General features: G+C 46.4%; 1 protein-coding gene across 10 annotated transcripts; it reads right to left on the bottom strand.

The window, feature by feature from the left end:
* Positions 1-478: 478 nt before the first annotated feature.
* On the bottom strand, positions 479-21,383 carry LOC129857391 (protein argonaute-1). Of its 10 annotated transcripts, none has more exons than XM_055925597.1 (19): positions 20,905-21,383; positions 15,718-15,904; positions 13,938-14,058; positions 13,612-13,793; positions 12,864-13,000; positions 12,244-12,397; positions 11,402-11,506; positions 10,928-11,075; positions 10,682-10,801; positions 10,281-10,403; positions 8,874-9,037; positions 8,280-8,464; positions 5,994-6,153; positions 5,696-5,786; positions 4,705-4,899; positions 4,256-4,390; positions 3,954-4,055; positions 3,409-3,608; positions 479-3,173 (listed from the first exon to the last, which is right to left on the bottom strand). In XM_055925597.1, exons 1-19 carry the CDS (start codon positions 20,927-20,929, stop codon positions 3,065-3,067), a joined length of 2,643 nt encoding a protein of 880 aa, XP_055781572.1. In that variant the 5' UTR covers positions 20,930-21,383; the 3' UTR covers positions 479-3,064. The 10 variants fall into 10 exon arrangements, with proteins under 10 accessions (XP_055781572.1, XP_055781571.1, XP_055781575.1 ...); XM_055925596.1 differs by having other exon boundaries at positions 479-3,177; positions 3,410-3,608; XM_055925600.1 differs by having other exon boundaries at positions 8,874-9,007.
* Between the last annotated feature and the right edge of the window lie 271 nt (positions 21,384-21,654).

Below are 21,654 nucleotides of genomic sequence, written 5' to 3'. Positions count from 1 at the left end.
AACATGTTCAATTACTTAAGACATTGGCTCGAATCTTGGTTGTGCCTTTAGATTTCGAAGAATTAACAACGAATGAAGGTTTTTTCCCCCACTTCTCTCAGTGACTTCTCTCACCCCAAACCCCGGCCTGGTCTGCTTGGCCAGTTTCGCAAGCATTCCTGCAAGCCTCGTGATGTTGCGCCTCAGTTTACAAACTCTGTGCTTCGACTTTAGCCAATGGGAATAAATTATATTACAGTAACACAGAAACCAGTTCTTATGTTAAAATGTTTCCCCTTTCCTCTCTACAGACTGACATACATTTATTTTAAATGGATTAAGGTTTCAGAGATAGTAGTTGGAGCTTTCTGAAGTGATTTAGGCTATGCTACAGAAGTGTCAGTATCTGTCATAAAAAATGTCAACATACATAAACATGGGTCTTCCAGGACTGACCATAAATGCACTTGGTTTGTCTGTACATAACAATCAACAAGAGTAATAAAAAACAAATGTATTTTCTTTAAAAAATAGCCCTCCCCAACAGAGTCCCCATTCTATTACATCATACAGAGCCAAAATAAGTTGCTTCCATTTCCTTTCATTCAACCTATTGGGAAGTGCTATGACAAAGACTGTTCTTGATCAGTGGCTTTTATATTGCTTAGTCAGTGTGGAGCAGATTCGCTTGTGTCCTCATCATGATGCTTTTCCCAGAGTGAAGATAAGAACTGCATCTGGATCAGTGGTGCTGAGCTTACCCAAGCTGAATTTGAACACAGAGGGGCTGGGGGGGGGGGGGGGGGGACGACTAACCCCAACTGCAAAGGCCCCGCTACATTGATGAGCCCAAATTCATCACAGGTTATATACAAATTACCTTGGGCACGTGGGGTCAGTAAAATGGTGTACAAAAGCATTTTGATTGCGTAAGTTCATAAACATGAATTCCCCCAAAAATGGCATATCATTAAATCTCTATCGTCATTCCCTTCCAACATAAAGGGGCTCTACAACTCATCAGACATGTTTGGAGGCGCTTGAAGGCCAAGAAATGAAAATCACCAGACTACTTTTCGCATAGTACCCCCTTGAGGATACACTCTGACACTACTCAACACAATACAGAAAACAAAAAGCAGCCTTTCAGTTCACCGTTTACACAAATGAGGCTATGACTGAAAGGCAGAAGTGAGCGTAATAAGCTCCTATCTCTAGGAAAACTAAGGTGGCTCAGAATATCCAGTCACAATAAAAATGTGTTACATGCGTTTCATTAAGTCAGAAAGTGATCAGAAGTGAAGGCAGGGCATATTGAGTAAGTACCCCCCAATAACCTGTGTAGCAAACCCCTATCTGTGTTGTCCATGCACACAGCGCACCAATGGGGAATCATACACTAGGCTGGGAGGAGGGGAGCTGAAGCAGAGGGTTGAGCGGGGTATGGATAGGGGGAAAAAGGGTGTTGGTGTTGGAAGGAGGGGGCAAGTATTCATGTGGGGGTTTTAAGGGGGCAAGTGCATGCGTGGAGGCAGCTCGGTACACACTCAGTAGGAGAATGTGAGGGGGCATGAGTGTGCTTGTGTTGATCGACGCTGTGGTCGATGTTTGTAGGTAGGACAAGCTATTTACAAAAAAAAACAAAAAAAGAGCCGCTATGTGTGAGTATGTCAACGTAGTGTTTTGGTGTGTACGTCATCTCCATTGACATAGGTTGGAATGTGTACCTAAAATGTGTAAAATGATCATATAGCCAAGGTCAAGTGCTAAAAGTGAGGGAGAAACACTTTATTCAGTGTTCTCTGGCCCACGTCTTTTTGCTGCTTTCACACCTACAAAGAAAAGACGCAGACCTTGTATTGCTACTGTTACTCTATTGGTTCGGCAAGCTTAGAGAGGTTGTAGGTGTGAGAACATGTATTATGTAGGTAGGTGTGTGGGGGGGGGGGGGGGGGGGGGGGTAGGCCTGCGTGTGAAGCCTGAGGGAAGACAAATCTCCCCATTCGGAAGTAACATCAACCAATCAGGTAAAGAAAGTGCCTCCTAATTCCTCCGCAGAGTAAACGCATTCTGACACAAAGATTATCTTCTTCCTGTTTACATAGGTGCCCCTTTTCCATTGGTAGGCATCACATTAGGCTGGTTGATAATAATAATGCTGGTTTAGGTGCATGGGGTGTGAGTATATTCAAGTATATTCAATACACTCAATGCAATGGTCCCTCTAACTTCTACATTGCCCTCTCTCTACTGGCTAATTCAACCTGCACAGATACAGTGAAGAAGGACTTAGTCTAATGTATCTACGACATGCTACACCTGCCCTTTGTATTTCTGCTCCATGTCCACAATTAAGAGCAGAGGTCTAGTCTCACACAGACATAGACACTTCATATAGGTGCAGGGTGGGCGGCGTTGACTACATGCTAATCTCTAAGTGCTAATGTACCATACGTCCCGTTGCGCGCATCAAGGCCAAAAAAAAGAAGAAAAGAGAACGGCAACATAAGAATGAAGTTCATGAGAAAAAGTTCATAATAAGTGTCCTTTTTGTCACCCTTCCCCCGCCACGCCCGGGGGTCCCATGACTCCTGTTGTACCAGGGGCTTGGAACAGAACACTGGCATCCGCCATGCGGATAGGTAAGAGGCAGCATTGTGGTGGCAGTCAAAGGTCTCGGGGCAGCTCAGCGCCCGTTTTCCTCCCCTCCGTATTGCATACATAGGAGTGTGGAAGGTCGCATACAATACAATAATACCCTTCTTTTTTTTTAAAGTCAACATAAAAACACATAGTCCTGGTAAAGTAAATAAAAACAAACATATAATATCAATAATGATAATAGTAACCATTGTGCAGGACGCTGCAGAGTCTGCCTGGGTTGATCAGGTGAGGGATGTATAGTTCTGGTACTGGGTGGTTTGGCTGTGGTGGGTCAGTCAAGAGAGGGTATGTGGAGTGTGTGGGTGGTCACAGCCATGGAGGGAGGAGGAGAGGTGGAAGGCTTCCTGTGGGCTCCCAAGCCCCTCACCGAGGGATGGTGAGTCTTAAGGACAGTGGTGGTGATGGTGGTGTGGGGTGGTGCTCAGGCGAAGTACATGGTCCTCAGCGTGTCGTGGTGAATCTGCACCGCTTTGGCCAGAGCCTGGGGGTCCCGACCGTTACTCTGCCCAGAGACATGGCTGCCCTCCCCACTACAGTATGGACAGAAAGACACAGGACGCAATAAGTACCAAATAAGACCTGGAAATGATATGGTGCTCATCTTTTTCATAAATGTTTAGGTTGAGGCATACAGCTGGATCTACAAAACCGACGGCATGGAACTTGAATTCATCATAACATTAAACTACATTTAAAATCATCAACATCTGACGACAGATTTAAGTGTAACGTCCCTTTAAACGTTAACTAGACCACCATGCTCACCTGTCGTGCTCCTTGTCCACCAGATGGTAGCGGGCACGGAAGGCCACGAGGCGGGCGTAGTAGGCTGGCGCGGGGATGGAGACAGAGCGGGTACAGCGCACGTAGGTATGGCACAGCTGGTAAGTGAGGATTTGCAGCTCGTCGGCGGTGAAACGATTGTCGTCCCACAGGACATAGTAATGTGAGGGCCGACTAGTCCCCTGCAGAGTGGAGAGACCATTTCAACACTCAAGAGGGGGAGGATTACTTGAAAAGATGAATAACTATATGTTTATAAACCTGCTCTTTTACATTTTTCATATGCACTCTTAACTTACATTCATTGTTATGTATCGTGTAAATATATGCATGCTGCTTTGTTGGAGATGTAAATCTCAATGTGATTTCTATGGTTAAATAAATAATAAAAGTATACAAGTTAAAATGGCTATGGAGCCACAAAGGAGCGTTAAAGAGCTGCATGTGACTCCAGAGCCAGGACGTTTAGAATGCCTCAGGTTAGACAAAAACAGCTGGACAGCAGCAGGAAGCACCTCCCCACTCACCTGTATACCCGCGTGACTGCAAAGGTAGAAGTCAAACTCAAACGGGTGAGTGATGCTGGTGTCCACTGTGGTCCCTGCAGGAATGTTACCACTCTTCCCGATCTACAGAAAAAGGAAAGACAATACAGGACCACGATATTTAATTCCAAACGCTTATCCTAACATTACAGCCGCAGACCACATCAAATAAGCTCACAGGCCGCATTTGGCCCGCGTGCCGATAGTTTGAGACCCCTGTTCTAGAGTGAAACCTAGAAAGCATGATACAGTTATGGTTAGAATAGCTCTGACTGTTGACTCACTCTCTCAGACTTGTCGGCACAGAAGAGGCGTGTGTGGTGGCGCTTCTGGACCACGATGTAGGTGATACCAGGCTGGTAGTCCTTCTCCAGCTTGATGCACGCATCCCTGATGGCCAGAAGCTCGTAGTGGAGTATCTACACAGAAAAATGTAATATTTCCTCGTTATCTGTCCAACGGTTATCTTTAGAAGTAGTTGCGTTGCTCACCTCTTTCTGTAACTCTTCCCAGTATTGTGCATTATTGTCACATGCTATACTATATCAAATCATACTTATTCAGAGATGAACTATGTACCACTATTTAGCTGCAATAAACTACTAGGCCTATTGATCAAGGTGATGGAAAATATAATGATCTGGCCAATCCAACTCTGTCACTTATAAATAATGAAAAATGGATCCCCATCTCTATTGATAACTATTTATAACCCCCAGAGACCAGTAAGTACCTGTGGTAGCTGCCCCTCAGGCACTCCGTCCCTGTAGAAGATGATCCTGGTGGGCTTGAAGCGGGTCGACTTGTAGAACTGGATCAGCAGTTCTCGCACCATGTAAGAAAGGTCTTCGATAATCTCCTGCCTGGGCCTCTGGACACGGACTGTGGCACAGTACCTGCTGGGGTGGGCGTCCATACTGCCTACCACCTGGAGAGATCGAGGGAGAGAAAGAAAAAGAACAGAGAGGGATGAAAATAAGAGAGAAATGAGGGGACTAGCAATACAGACACAGACTTGGGCCTGTATTAAGAAAGCGTCTCAGAGTAAGAGTGATGATCTATGATCTGGTCCCCCCTGTCCACGTAATCTTATTCACTATTAGCCAAAAGGCAACTGATCTTACATCAGCACTACTACTCTGAGACACTTTGTGAATCCAGGCCCAAACCTCAGAAACCACTCCTAAAAAGCAAAATCTTTAAAAAAAATACAGAGATGAGCTGAAAAACAAAGACCAGATAGACAACCCAAAACATCAATATTTAATTAAGTGTTCATTGATTCACCTCTAGCTAATGATACAATGTGAGCACTAGCATCCTCTAGAGGCACAGGATAGGCAGTGTGTGAAGCTGTGTCGTCAGCATCTATAACAGTAACCTTGTAGCCTTACGTCTTGTTATTGTGAGAAAAATGGTCATCCTTCCTGACCACCTCTATAAGCGCACACACACACCCACAGAAGCACATACAGACGCACACAGAGGGCTGTATGACTCAACAGCCGGTCATGATTGCTTGGCAACTACACAGCCAACCACAGCCAGGCCCGGGTTGTGGGACAGCGAGGATCGGGGTGACGTCATTTCCTCCCTGACTGTGAGTCAGCGCTGAGCCGCTCTCTTCCCCTTCTCATCCCTCCCTCTTAAAATACGATGTACTCTTAATACATAATCATTTGTGTTAACATGGTGTAGTGGTAGTATTGGAGAAGCAGCCTTACAGCGGTAATGGAGGGCTTCTTCCCATCTCCAGCAGGGGGGTGTGTTACATCGGCCCCCAGGAAGATGACAGGCTCCTGGAACACTGCTGACCTGTGAGACAGGAAGGGAGAAGGGACAAATTCAGTCAAATTCACAGGAGTTTGTCTAATTTTAAAGAGCGCTCATATACACAGATGGGTCTCCATCCAGAGCACATTCAGACCAAGGTCGCATCTATTAGGTACCAAACGGACTGAAAAAGGTACTGTGTGTGCCATAATGAACCCAACCCAGTGGAGAGAGTTGGTGAAAGTTTACCGTTGGTGGGGCACCAGGATATTGTTGATTCCCCCCAGCTTGACATTGATCTTGAGGCAGAGGTTAGAGAGGGTCTGGGGGGACGTCTTCACCACGTTCTTCACCTGGACACACTGAGTGGCCATTCCTAGGAGAGTATCTCCCACTCTCTTCACCTCCGCTACACAGGACCAGTAACAGGCAGAAATTAAGTACAGATCCATAAATGCTAAACGGAAGCTATTATACACGGAGTACAAAACATTAAGAACACCTTCCTAATATCGAGTTGGCTGGATGTCTTTGAGGGTGGACCATTCTTGATACACACGGGAAAGTAACTGCAATGATCAGGTGGATGTTCCTATTTGTTTTATGTTGTATTATCTCGCTGTCATACTGTGTTCGATCTTGCATAGCTATCTTGTCTCTAGAGAACCACAACGGAAATAAGACCCAGACTTTGTGTGTTATCCTTGAATATTTTACTCATGTGCATGTATGGCTTTTTCAAGTTTCATGTGTGCTTGTTTTTTTTTTTAAATGGTCGAGATAATTAAAAAAAGTTTAAAAAGTGCTGAGCGTGGAAAACCCAGCAGCGTTGCAGTTCTTGACTCAAACCGGTGCGCCTGGCACCTACACCATACCCCGTTCAAAAGGCACTCTTTTGTCTTGCCCATTCACACTGAATGGCGCACACACACAATCCGTGTATCAATTGTCTCAAGGTTTAAAAATCCTTCTTTAACAGGTCTCCTCTCCTTCATCTACACTGATTTAAGTGGATTTAACAAGTGTTATCAATAAAGGATCATAGCTTTCACCTGGATTGACCTGGTCAGTCTGTCATGGAAAGACCAGGTGTTCATTATGTTTTGTACACTCAGTGTATCATAGACGTCTCGGTTACTGCAATATGTCAAGGTAAAGATAATACATTATATAAAATATATTTTTGTAATGGTGGTGGTCAAGCAAGTTGAGTAAACTGATATTTTGGTTAAACAATTTGACCTTAGAGAATTTTGTAAGTGAATCATTCAGCAACTAGACAGGGTGCAGAGGAGGGCCTTGAGAATCATCTCCAGAGGTGGAGCAGTCCAACGACAGCTCCCCTCACTGCAGAGCAGTCCAACCACAGCTCCCCTCACTGCAGAGCAGTCCAACGACAGCTCCCCTCACTGCAGAGCAGTCCAACCACAGCTCCCCTCACTGCAGAGCAGTCCAACCACAGCTCCCCTCACTGCAGAGCAGTCCAACCACAGCTCCCCTCACTGCAGAGCAGTCCAACCACAGCTCCCCTCACTGCAGAGCAGTCCAACCACAGCTCCCCTCACTGCAGAGCAGTCCAACCACAGCTCCCCTCACTGCAGAGCAGTCCAACCACAGCTCCCCTCACTGCAGAGCAGTCCAACCACAGCTCCCCTCACTGCAGAGCAGTCCAACCACAGCTCCCCTCACTGCAGAGCAGTCCAACCACAGCTCCCCTCACTGCAGAGCAGTCCAACCACAGCTCCCCTCACTGCAGAGCAGTCCAACCACAGCTCCCCTCACTGCAGAGCAGTCCAACCACAGCTCCCCTCACTGCAGAGCAGTCCAACCACAGCTCCCCTCACTGCAGAGCAGTCCAACCACAGCTCCCCTCACTGCAGAGCAGTCCAACCACAGCTCCCCTCACTGCAGAGCAGTCCAACCACAGCTCCCCTCACTGCAGAGCAGTCCAACCACAGCTCCCCTCACTGCAGAGCAGTCCAACCACAGCTCCCCTCACTGCAGAGCAGTCCAACCACAGCTCCCCTCACTGCAGAGCAGTCCAACCACAGCTCCCCTCACTGCAGAGCAGTCCAACCACAGCTCCCCTCACTGCAGAGCAGTCCAACCACAGCTCCCCTCACTGCAGAGCAGGCTGCAGTGCATCTGGTGAAGGACATGCACACTCTTGACCATCCACTGAATGACCTGCTCCCTCCAAAAAGAGGTAACTGCAACACCAGGCTCCTGAGAAACTGTCCTGTATAATTGCCCGTACGAACCGCCTGCGACACGCCACTCCACCCTCTGCTATCAGACTGTATAAGAACTCTAGCTCTTTTTTAAATCACATTTTAATATTTAAATTTCCATTATGAAAAATGCCCTGTAATTTTTTTCAATTGCTCACTATTCTATTTATGTCACGTATTATGTGTTATGTATTTTAAATGAGTGTTTTGCAATTATAGGCCATGTAAATTCTGCATTTCTTCAGCTTAATCTGTGAGCAAGAATAAACAAACTCAAACTCAGCATGAATAAGGCCAATCTTACCGTAGACGGGAGTCTTTCCGGGCAGGATGACGATGATGAGCTGCAGTCCAGAGTAGGTGTTCTTCAGGTGCCTGAACATGGGCTCCACACTGTCAGCTCCCTGGGCGTATTTACAGAAACACGGCTGGCCCTGGATGGGCATCCCAGCATCCTTGGAGATCTTACGCAGCTGGTCTGTGAAGTTCCTGAGGAGAATGGTGAAAATGTTTTGTAAGGAAAGAAACCTGGTTCACATGGTGGTGCTGTATGCAGAGCCCGGGACTGTGTTTATTAAGTACCAAACGGAAGACAATGGACTGAAACAGGGATGTACTATCTGGACTTCTCCAACAGAATGGTCATTTCCAATTGCAAAATGTTTTAGAACGCTTCCCCGTAGTGTGCACTAATGAACAAAACCCATGCCACAGCAAGTAAAGCTCTAAATGTAAAACAAATAACACAACTCTAAACACACAAAACCACCTAGCAAAGCCAAGAACAGTTCATATTTTATATTTAGATAAATACTGTTGCACTCTGGTAGTAATCTCTAATACGATGCCTGAAGATATGCACTTCCCACACTACCCCCACTCCAAGCAGGGTCCTTACTTGAGCACCTCCTCCCGACACTGTTTCTGGGGGGCGAAGCAGGCGATGGCCCACACCTTGATCTCAATGCCGTTGTAGAACTGCTTGCCCCTCATGTCCCACACCCCCTGGTTGGGCGTGGCGATGGCCCGGTTCTGTGAGGTGGAACAGGTGGGAGACAAAAGCTTCAGAACCAGATCAATGTCAGGGCTGTTTGCACTCTGTGAAATCCTCAACTACCGTAGTGGGGACTGACTTCTGAAGTCAGAAACCTAGATGGATATAGAGTGGTGAGGAGGAACTCTGCGGACCCTTTGTGTCCGGAAGTAATTTAGTCATTCATTGTAGCTGTTGGTGCTCTGTGGAGTTGCTATTTTCTTGGGTTGTCTCGTGTCAATAAACTCGTGACATTCCTGGATTACTCATAAAACGAATAAAGTCTGATTTAATCAACAAAAACAGTAGCCAATTTTTAAAAGGTTAGGGTACAAGACTGTGTACATGGCCGTGTTGGCAAAATCACTACATATCCCATCTAGCAAAAGCGGGGAGAGGCTGCCCCTTGTCACAGTTCCAAGACCAGTCAGAAACTTCCAGCTAAACCTACGCCAATGATGGTGGATCTCAAAACTGAACTTGGATCAGTGTTAAGTAGCAATGGCATCCTTCACCACAGTTTATTATGACAGATCGCGCGAACCAGTCATGACTGTTCAACAAAACAAATAATTTTCAGCTAATTTATTAGTTACATGATTGTATTACTAGCAAAGGAGTTTTGAAGTTGAGGGTGCAGTATTTATGAAGTTTGGCAATGAGGACAAACTAGCATAGTTCAGATAGCCAGCAGGTTATGGCTGGGTGCACATGCACACTAGATTAATTCAGGACATAAATTGCAGTTTTTATACCCTGATATCCGAAGCTGGCAGCAAAAAGTTTGATTAAACAATTCAGAGACTAAAACAAATACATCAGATGACAAATATTTAAGGAGAGCGAATCGATATAGAATCCCGAAATTAGCAGTAACTGACAATAGTAAAACAAAGCTTAAAACGATGTTCGAGTGAACCCGAATCCAGAAAATGAACGGTGAAGTCCTCCTCACCACTCTATAGCCTACTGGTGAGTAGCTATGCGAGCTACTCCTGTTGTTACTGATAAAGACATACATATATACACATACACATACATATACATATACATACACACATACACATACACACACACATACATATACATACATATATATATTTTACACACACAATCTGGACAGTAAATTGTGCTAAAGAAAACATAACCCAATGCGATTAGCAAATTAATTACTCCTCAATTTACTTTCCTGGACACATGTTTCCTGCACCCAAGTACACACAATTGAAAGGATGCTTAATGGGGCCGTACTATAAGAGCGATGTCTCTTACCCGTCCTCCATACTGTAGGATGGGGGCAGGCAGCACCCTTCCCGTCACCTCCGCCATCTCATCCTTCACCTTGATCCCAAACTCCTGGATGTACGGGTCCAGGTTAAAGTTGGCATTTTTCATCTGTGGATAGACGGGGACAACAGATAGGATATGTTATACAGTCTCGCATGTCACATTCACACTGTGCTGTCAATTCACATTTAATCTGTGGAGAGAATAATAGGAAGTCATTTACTATGTATTGTCTTTTCCCTCAAGTCTAGCAGTAGAAGTAGTAGTAGTATGTGTTCATCTGTGTTGGATGGTTTTGTGTTCAATTCATTAATGCCAATTCTCATGATCATAGCTGGTAGTTTCGCATTGCAGCCTCCAGCCACCAGGCGGCACCACTGACTCACCAGCCGGCTGATCTCCTCCTGTCTGTCAGGTGCAGAGCGAGCCGTGGCTTTGATCATAGTGGACGTCTGATTATCTGTCAGTTTCTTGATGCAGCGCTGCCCTGCTACTATGTTACACACCTGCAGGGACACAGCACCAAAAACCATTGAGCATATTATATAAGCAGGAATTTCCTTCTCAAACACATAAAGCAACTGGACTGAATGTATTCACTCTAGAAGAGTCAGCGGTCCCATATTTCTCACCTCCAGGGGCAGGTAGGTGTGCTTCTGCTCCTGACCAACCTGGAGGCAGGGCAGGTGGGGATATTTGAGCTGCAGATTGTACTTCTGCTTGAAGTACTGGGCCACCGTACATTCTACTGTCTGTCCGCTCTCAAGCTGCAGGGGAAACCTGGTAGGGAATGTGTAATAAAGATGTCAAAACTGACGAACACAGCGACCTGAGAAAACTCACCACATGCCTCACATTGATGCAGGTGCCTCTAGAAAACCACTGGTGTCTTCACTAAATGCTAGAAAAAAGGTGGATAATAAAAAAAAACATCCATCCTTGTCATGGAACATATCCCTACTCAGAATCACAAAGACCAATATCCCAACTGACACCGATGATTTATGGGTCATGACTTTCATTGGAATTATGGCAGACATATCATCCACCCAAAACATCCCTTCTCCGGGGAGCATCAGTAGGATCAACCGTGTGACGCTACTCACGTCTGGTGGCTGGCGGGGCGTCGCGTGACGTTGCAGACGCGGTACTTCCTCTTCATCTGACCGCAGTGGGTCACCTCCACCTTCAGACCTGGTAACGCCCACCGACAGCAGGGCAGACACACACAAAGATAAGAGCCAGCAGTAGTGGCGGCACGGGGACAGACGTAGATGGGGAGAGGAGAAGGGAAGGACAACAGAGTTCTCCCCATAGGCTGTGTGCACAGAGGCGCTGCTCCACCAGTCTTTCACTTTTTACTCTTTAGCGCCATCATGTGGACTTTCAAATGTATTTCTTTATGAAAACTCATCCAAAACGTATAATACTGCTTTCAATCACGCCGTTTTATAGGAATGCAGAATTGAGGATAGAGTCGACAGAGAGGTGATGAGGATTTCTACTTACTGAAGATGAGCTTTACACTATGAAAACATTCTGGGGAGAGCCCTGGGGTAGAAAATAACAGGGGGCATGGTGGAGAGAAGGATGCATTAGGATGAATGTCAAAAGAAGGTGGAGAAAAGGAAATTGAGGAGTTGAGTGAGTCAGTAAGAGAAGATAAGGAGTGAAGTGAGTGGTGGAGGAGTGGAGAGATTGAGGAAGGAGTGAGTGGGGAAGGAATGAGTGATGGGAGGAGGAGTGAGTGGGGAAGGTATGAGTGATGGGAGAAGGAGTGAGTGGGGAAGGTATGAGTGATGGGAGAAGGAGTGAGTGGGGAAGGAGTGAGTGGGGAAGGAAGGAGTGGTGAGATGAGTGAGGAGTGATGTGAGGGGATCGTCTGAGGGGGGGGTGGGGGGGGGGCATTGGTGAGAGGCAGGCGGCATGGCGTGTGGAAGGTACTCACTCACTGTTCAACGGCCCACCTTTGATCTCCTTGGTGAAGCGGACCCTCTGCGAGTCGGTCAGGGTCTTGGGCTGCTCGTCTATGTTGCGGATGTCCAGGACTTCGCACATGAACTCGATCACCGGCTGGGCTTTGTAGAAGGCCGTGGCCGACACTAGAGGGAGAAAGAGAGCAGTACGTAATGCATCCAGTCAATGGAAGTGAAGTGCAGCGGAGACAGAAGCCCAGTGGTATAGGATTATGTTATTCCTAATCATTGGGTTGTGTTCACTAGGGCATGCAAGGGAAAACATATAAGAAAATGTTCCGGCAGAAAAGGAAAATTAGAGTTTCTTATAGGACAAATCCACTTAGTTCCTGCCTGTTTCGGTCTGTTTTCTTCCATTTGGTGACTAATGAACACAACCAAATACTATAGAATGAAGTCATTTCTAAGCATTGATCTGCAGTGAATTTGTACACCACACAAAACAGATGTTAAATCATAGACCACTGTGAATGTAACTTTAAGAGCAAACGTAAGATCAGATTTTCACACCATCATTGTAGATGCATCTTTTTATGATCTGTGACTTCATACCCTCGAGTAGATCTTTCCTGGTGGGACTCAGCCGACTCACCATCAATATTGAGCATCATCTTCCACATGGCGGGGCGTACAGACTGGTGGAAACCAAACCACACTTCCCTCCCCCCACCCAGGGGATGGTAGTATCCTTCAGGTGGGGAGAAGAATGATCGTCCTACCGGAGTGTACCTGGATGACAAAAAATGACGTTATGGAGAATAACTCATTTGAGTCTCAGCACCGCAGCGTGAGTCAATGTCCAGTAATTCTGTGTCACCTATAAGGCTTCGCAGACATAAGCCCAATAGAATGAGTCAATAGCTTGTGTTTGGGATTTAGTCAAGCCTCCAAGTCACTGTCTGATTATTAGATTTTGTTCATGTGACACCTTTACACAGTTCTCAGCTATCAGGCATCTGTTGTTCTGTTCATCTCCTCTAGAGATGTAAATATAATAGAATCTAAAACTAAATCGCCGTTCAACAAGTTTGACAGGAATGTCTTGCTATTGTTCGAGATGTAAAAAAAAATCTAAAATAACAAAACATTCACACGTCAAGGCATATGCCTTTCAATTAGTTTGAAGACAACATGCACACGGAGTGTTGTCCCGTGGCGTGTGTGTTTGACTGTTTGTGCATCATAGATCATAGCTTTGTAATTAGCCACAAGCTTCTCTGCCCTTGCTTTCATAGTGTGTGTGTTTGCATGCGTGTGCGCGTGCCCTCCTACCTGTCTGTGTCTGCCTGTGCGTGTGTGTGTGTGTGTATACACGCACGTGTGTGCTTAGTGTACCGTACCTCATGGAGGCCAGGTGGCGCATGGCCACATCCAGGGCTTGGACAGAGTCCAGGGGTACCTGCAGGCGCCCGCTGACCAGCGTCTCCTGGAGCAGACGCCATGACACCGTGGCCAGAAAGCGGATAGACACCTTGAAGATACGATCCTTCCCCTCCCCAGGGATAGTTACCTCAAAGTCCACCTTCAGGGAGAAAGAGCGATGGAGGAGAGTTTAGGTGGAGGGGAGATGGGTTACAGGATACATCGATGGAACGGATATAAGACAGGAGTAGAAAGGGACTTGCTCAAATGTGTAGGACACACACTCTCTCTCCCTTATGCCTACCTTCTCACTTCCGATAGGAAGCGCTAGCACCGTATAGATATTCTTCTTGCCGTCGTACACTGGCTTCCTGTCGCCAAAGAGCTGGGGCTTGAAGTGCTGCACCATGTATTCCACCACTTCCCTGCAGGGGGCGACACAGAGTCAAACACACCAGGGTCACCATAATGACCACCAGAGGAGACAAAACCACAAAAGACTACCATCTGTCAACAAATGTAGTGCTCCAAATTAAACCCCACATCAGAAATCTGGATTTAGGATGGGTGTTTTCTGGGGAGCAGGGAAGATTTGATTGGTTATGGATCAAGCAAAAAATCTCTGAAACTGGAAACACCTATCTCCCTCACTAGCTTTAAGCACCAGCTGTCAGAGCAGCTCATAGATTACTGCACCTGTACATAACCCATCTACAATTTAGCCCAAACAACTACCTCTTTACCTACTGTATTTATTTATTAATTTATTTTGCTCCTTTGCACCCCATTATTTCTGTCTCTACTTTGCACTTTCTTCCAATGCAAACCAACCATTCCAGTGTTTTTTAGTTTTTATTTTACTTGCTGTGTTGTACTCACTTCGCCTCCATGGCCTTTTTATATTTTATTTATTTATACATATATCTGTTTGCCTTCACCTCCCTTATCTCACCTCACTTGCTCACATTGTACATAGACTTATTTTTTTTTCACTGTATTATTGACTATATGTTTGTTTTTACTCCATGTGTAACTATGTGTTGTTGTATGTGTCGAACTGCTTTGCTTTATCTTGGCCAGGTCGCAATTGTAAATGAGAACGTGTTCTCAACTAGCCTACCTGGTTAAATAAAGGTTAAATAAAAAAAATAAAAAAAGCAGGATACAGCTGGTGAGAGGTGATGTCTCATGGTCGTGGGGGAATCCCTAGGACAAAGGGAGGTAGGGGAGGTAGCTGTGGGGCCCCAGCACCTCTGAACACATGGTGCCTTGGCTTTCGTCTAAGTGTGGGGGTAGAGTGGACGGGCTGAAAAGGAGAGGTCATGTTGGGTTGACCTTTCGCATGCCTGCATGGACGCTTTGTCTGAAAAAACTCCTACTAAGTAAGAACGAAGCAGGAAGCTCTAAGACGCATGTTCGGTGTGTGTGTCCTTCGTACATTTTCACCACGCAAAGTAAAAACTTCACATTTAACTCAGCTTCTCTATTAAACAAGTAAACGAGAGAGAAAGAGAGAGAAGCTTCTCTTCTGGGACCATTTTTTTGTTGTTGTCATTGGATATAAAACAGTTTGCGTTACACTTTATGAGGTTGATAATCAGCTGAAATATATCCTCAGTCAAATCAATCAGAGTAAAGAAACGCAGGCAGCTCAATGGGCCAAACATTTAAACCAATGTCTGGGGTTTAGAATATATTGGCCCAATGATGACCACCCTACAATGGGGATCTCTCGAAGACCGTTAATCATGTACTGGCTAGGTAATGGTGGACACTGGACTAGTGTGTCAGTCATGGTGCACTAATGAACTGTGAGTCTCTCTCTGAATCACCTTGAGCAGTTGTTGGATCTCTGCAGACTTACACTTCTACATAGAGTGTGATCCTACGAGTTCTGACTATGGCTCAGTTCTACAGTCCATATTCTGTGGTTCTTAAAAACATTGGGAAAATATTAGCCATCAAGTGGACCACTGCTTCACCTATAGTTGGGGACACCTGGGTGACAGGTGTTGAGTTGGGTAACAATCCCCAGGGGACGATGTCTGGCACATGAGACTATGTAGGGTGACACGTTACTCTACCTGTTGACCCGCCGTGGGCACTTGTCAGGCTTGATGTCCACCTCGTAGTGGAACACGTCCATCTTGGGGATCTCCACCTCAAAGTAGTTGGCCAGCAGCTTGATGGGCTTGCCCACAGTGCCCATGCCAGGCCGGCGAGGTGCCTGGAACACCTGCTGCAGAGGTGGGGGGAAGGGCCCCATGGGCACTGGAGGGGCAGTGGTAGACATGGGCAATTTAGGGAAAGGGTGTCGGAAGTTTAGGCAAGGGCAGAAACGGTAGGGATGTGGGTATGGGAGATTAAATAAATGGAGTAATGAGGAACGAAAAGTGAGCATGGGCATGTGATGGGCAGAGAGAGGGGGCATGGGCATGTGACGATGGGCAGAGCGAGGGGGCATTGGATGACGGCCAGCGAGAGGGGTCATAAGTTGGATGACGGCCAGAGAGAGGGGGCATAAATTGGATGACGGCCAGCGAGAGGGGTCATAAGTTGGATGACGGCCAGAGAGAGGGGGCATAAATTGGATGACGGGCAGAGAGAGGGGGCATTAATTGGATGACGGGCAGAGAGAGGGGGCATAAATTGGATGACGGACAGAGTGGGGGCATTAGTTGGATGACGGACAGAGAGTGGGGGCATTAGTTGGATGACGGACAGAGAGTGGGGGCATAAGTTGGATGACGAGTCAGAGGAAGAGACGGGAAGAAGTAGAGGGGAAGAAAAGGGCAACAGACGGACAGGAAGGAAAAGGTTGAGCGGCAAAATATGGGGATAATGAATGAAGGAATGGGGGTAGGTGGAGAGAGCGAGAGAGAATAGCGGGTGATAGGGGAGGAGGAACAAAGCGATTAGGGTGAGAGGAAGGAGGGTGTGAACGAAAGAGAAGGGAGAGGGGTGGTTGGTGGTTCAATGATAATTAAAGGGTAAGAGAGAGAGAAAAAGAATACATTAGGGCGACGCTGGATACACCAAGCCAGACAGACACTGAAAGAAAGATACAGACATTTCCTTAAACACGCAGGCAGGGTGAGAAACTGGTAGCGGAGGAGTAGGCTAGCCTACTAGACTCACAAGGGCTTCTAGTGTGATTTTGTATTGAAAATAATCTAATGACCTCCGCCGACATAAGATGGAACGATCACAAATGTGCCTTAGCTAGTTATCGACAGTAGCATAGGCATACAATCCAACGGTCACAGAAGACGACTAAAAGCGTGCATTTGAGATGTTTTCGGTTGACATGAATGCTACTGCTAGCCTCTTGTCAAACATCATTTGAAACTTTGTTATTGAGCGGAGAGTGAATACAATACACAAACTGCAGTGAGGAAAACAAGTATGTGAAGCTCAAGAGATGTATGACTTCAGATCGGCCTGGTAAAATGTGAGACTCCTGCCTTCCTCCCTGCCTGAGAGGGGGCCCAGCCCAGCCCTGTCCAGCCCATGTCTTAACCTCTGCTTCCCCAGAGAACAGCCCTCTCACAATCACAACAAAGACCCCAGCTGCCCTCCTCCTCCATCACACAGACAGGGGGGCTGGGGAGAGAGGGAGAGCCCCCACTACCACACACAAACACAGGGGTCCCCCCCAACATTCCCAGGCTTACCATGGAGACTCCACAGCAACACTGGCATTGTCATGGAGATCAGGAAACCTGGAGGGGTAGTGTGCGTGTGTGTGGAGGGGTAGTGTGCGTGTGTGTGGAGGGGTAGTGTGCGTGTGTGTGGAGGGGTAGTGTGCGTGGAGGGATAGTGTGCGTGTGTGTGGAGGGATAGTGTGCGTGTGTGTGGAGGGATAGTGTGCGTGTGTGTGGAGGGATAGTGTGCGTGTGTGTGGAGGGATAGTGTGCGTGTGTGTGGAGGGATAGTGTGCGTGTGTGTGGAGGGATAGTGTGCGTGTGTGTGGAGGGATAGTGTGCGTGTGTGTGGAGGGATAGTGTGCGTGTGTGTGGAGGGATAGTGTGCGTGTGTGTGGAGGGATAGTGTGCGTGTGTGTGGAGGGATAGTGTGCGTGTGTGTGGAGGGATAGTGTGCGTGTGTGTGGCGGGGTAGTCTGTGTGTGGCGGGGTAGTCTGTGTGTGGCGGGATAGTCTGTGTGTGGAGGGATAGTCTGTGTGTGGAGGGATAGTCTGTGTGTGGAGGGATAGTCTGTGTGTGGAGGGATAGTCTGTGTGTGGAGGGATAGTCTGTGTGTGGAGGGATAGTCTGTGTGTGGAGGGATAGTCTGTGTGTGGAGGGATAGTCTGTGTGTGGAGGGATAGTCTGTGTGTGGAGGGATAGTCTGTGTGTGGAGGGATAGTCTGTGTGTGGAGGGATAGTCTGTGTGTGGAGGGATAGTCTGTGTGTGGAGGGATAGTCTGTGTGTGGAGGGATAGTCTGTGTGTGGAGGGATAGTCTGTGTGTGGAGGGATAGTCTGTGTGTGGAGGGATAGTCTGTGTGTGGAGGGATAGTCTGTGTGTGGAGGGATAGTCTGTGTGTGGAGGGATAGTCTGTGTGTGGAGGGATAGTCTGTGTGTGGAGGGATAGTCTGTGTGTGGAGGGATAGTCTGTGTGTGGAGGGATAGTCTGTGTGTGGAGGGATAGTCTGTGTGTCTGTGTCTGGACCTTGGCCTTTTTCATCCTGAAGCAGCGTTAGTGTTTCCACATTAGGTCCGAGCGGCCTCCTCCCCAGTCATTAATCTCTCTCTCATGCGAGGCCTATAGCTGAGCTGAGTGGAGATCTTGTGGTTTAAAAAGGCAAGCATTGGAAATCCTGTAGTCAAGCATAGCAGTCCGTCAAGGATGCCTTGAAAAAGCAGCCAACTAGGGACTGGCAAATCTGGCATGATAAACCACATAAGACAAGGTAGATTCTACTGAAGGTGTGTTTGTTACGCCTACGGCATAAGCCTCAACAGTCTTGACACAGAGTCGGCTAAACACACTGACACACACAATTGCAGACACACACACACCGGCAGCCCGCCCCACCCCAGTGTAGGCAGATGGTGAGAAGTGGAGCCAGGGCTCACACATCCACAGACAATAGCAGTCTTTCCCTGGCACTGGGGCCCTTTCCATGTCAACTGTGTGCGTTTCTCCCTGGAGTCTGGTTTAGGCCAGGGTCCTTTTTCATTGAAACATGGAATTACACACACTATTCCCTGCTGACATCACTAGAGATGATCCCATGTCTAATAGCGGTCTGGAATGGTGATATAGCTAAGAGTTAACCATTTATAGGTTTAAGTTTAAATTATTCATTCAAATGCTGTCCTGAGGTACAGATATAAAACATTCTAGTAGCTTAACTCTAGTCTTGAGGACAGAGTCAGTGTTAAATGGGGCAGTACAGTCAAACACGTGATTTTCCTGTGTTTTTTTACATTTCCACACTAAGGTTGAAAAAAATACTGTGAAAATGATAATGTATTTTAGTATAAGAGCTGTTTGAAAAGACCGCCTGAAATGTCAACTTGTTTGGCTGGGTGGGGTTTTTGGACTGCCTGGTGACATCACCAGATGGTATAAGCTACGCAAACATGATTTGATATTGAGATAAAACGGCTGCATTGGACCTTTAAAGGAAAATACCACTCAAACTATATTTTGCCATTTGTTTCATTAATCCACTGTTTATATAGTTCCAAAATGCTTTGCATGTCATCAATCAAGTTTTCTAGATATAGAACTTTCAAAATTCAGAAAGTGTCAAAGTATGCTGCGTTTTGCATCATATGATCAACAGTGGACTAATGAAACAAATACCAAAAGATAGTGGAATTTTCATTGAAGTGTTGCTGATTAACTGACTAATATTAATGTGTAAATGGTTTCCTATACAGGTTCAGTAAAATCCTACTAGTCCCATATCTGGAGGCCAGTCAGTCAATGTAGTTGCGTAAAGATACACAACAAAGAACATGTAGCTTTGGTCAGAGAAGAATACTTCTGGAGATGGGCAGGTCTGGGGGTCATTAGCTGTTTGTTTTTAGAGGGGGGGGGGGGGGGGGGGGAACAATCAACTCCATACTTAAGTATCAACAAGCTGTCAAACGATTGGCCTACCCCATTTGAATGACAGTGAATTTTTATCTAACATAACAGTGATTAATACTAATACCTGGGGACCAATCTTTGTGATATCAACTTTTCGCATTCCATTGGTCACTAAATCTTCTATGTTCGTGATCAAGTTCAGACTTGGTTAGGGAGTCACTAAAATATTTGATTATGCACAGACTGGACTTCAGACCAGACTAAAGCACAGCGTCATATCGCCGGTCATCATAATATTTAGAGTAGTATGGCTGTCTGCCCACTTTAACTAAGTAACAAAAGAGAAACACCACATGCTTTTCGATATGCCATAACTTGCCTTTCGTCAACTAACACTGACACTTAACTTCCCACCCCTACTAGCACGGACTTCGCTGATAACTACTTCATTGAGGAAAAAATGTACTTACTATGACTAAAATGTGGATGTCCCACCTAGCTATTTTAAGATGAAAACATTAACTGTAAGCCGCTCTGGATAAGTGTCTGCTAAATTACTAACATGTAAATAACTCTAGCATTACCCAATATTAAATTGAAATGACCTTGAAGTAAAAATGTTGACACAGGAGGTTCCATGGCGGTTTAATTTCTACAGCATGTACTAATCTAAATAATAATCACAATGTAAGGTCGTCCAATAGCCACTCATTTCAGTATTCAAAAACATAACTAATTGTGGTGTTCACATAGACTTGAGTTAGTTCATTGTGGATTCATTTTGGTGGGGTGTGACGAAATTATATTTGGATCAGTGCACTTTTCTATCATTCCAAAAATGTGTGTTGAAGACAGACTGCCAAAACAGAGAGCCTAGTATTTGGGGTGTGTGTGTGAGTGGGGTGCTGAGTAGTGAAGGCGGGCTTTACCTCGTGTCTCCACGCTAGAGATTCCCACGGCCCCCCTGCCCCCGCCCCTGACCCTGGACATTTTCAGTGCACCAAAAGACCCGTCTCTCGCTATAACTAATTTCGTATAGAGCACGGGCTAGGGTTGAAAAATACCCACAATCGTTGTGATGGACGGGTTTTTCAGCCAGCAAGTTAGCATAAGAGAATGCTGCACCAGCTATTCAAAAATATGGGCAATTGCATGTTACCATATGCTGCTATAGCTGAAGATAAGCAAAAATTACACCCTTGACTGAAGAGAGAGAGAGACCTACCAGCGCCAGACGGTCCCGGCTCCATCCCATCCACGTAACCGCGCGGGCACTAGACAGTCCAGGGTTCTATGGCCACAGCGCCAGCCCTTTCAGGCTGGTAGAGTTGCAGACTTCCAGCCCCCTCCTCTCGGTGTGTAGTCTTCTCCGTGCTCGCTAAACCCCCACCCCTTCCAGTACCCCAGACACGCAGAGTTGTAACGACAAAAGCTGCCTGTCTGATGACCCGAGAATCGCTGTCTGAACGGCTTTTGTGCGATACCTTGCATCGGGTTTCTTTCCTCTCTTTGCCTGGCCTGATACGATTTACCGAGGCGCTATGCTTTCTTATCGGTATGTTATGCTCCGCCTCACCGTTCAAGAACGATTCTCCAGTGGAACAAAAAAGGGTCGGTCAGCCCCCCACCCCCCCCTGAATTCTGAAATCTCTTCTTTGACTTTGAATGATGTTGCATTCTGTACACGAGTTGTTGTAGTCGCCCTCTACTGGAGGCTGCTGTACAGGTTATCTTGGCGTAGCAGCTGAGCTGTACATAGTTAGTGCTATCCAGAATTCTTGGGACGTCCCTACCCTATCAACGTTTCCTAAACTATGTCCTGGGGACCTCAAGGGGTGTAAGTTTTGGGTTTTGCCCCAGCACTACGCAGCTGATTCAAACAACCAAAGCTTGATGATTATTTGAATCAGCTGTGTAGTGCTAGGGCAAAAAACAACACGGGGTCCCCAGGACGGAGTTTGGGAAACCCCTAACC

This window comes from Salvelinus fontinalis, chromosome 6 (genome assembly GCF_029448725.1).
Source record: "Salvelinus fontinalis isolate EN_2023a chromosome 6, ASM2944872v1, whole genome shotgun sequence".
NCBI classification, from domain to species: Eukaryota; Metazoa; Chordata; class Actinopteri; order Salmoniformes; family Salmonidae; genus Salvelinus; species Salvelinus fontinalis.
The sequence above is the reverse complement of the archived record's forward strand: the minus strand, read 5'-3'. Positions and strand labels throughout refer to the sequence as shown.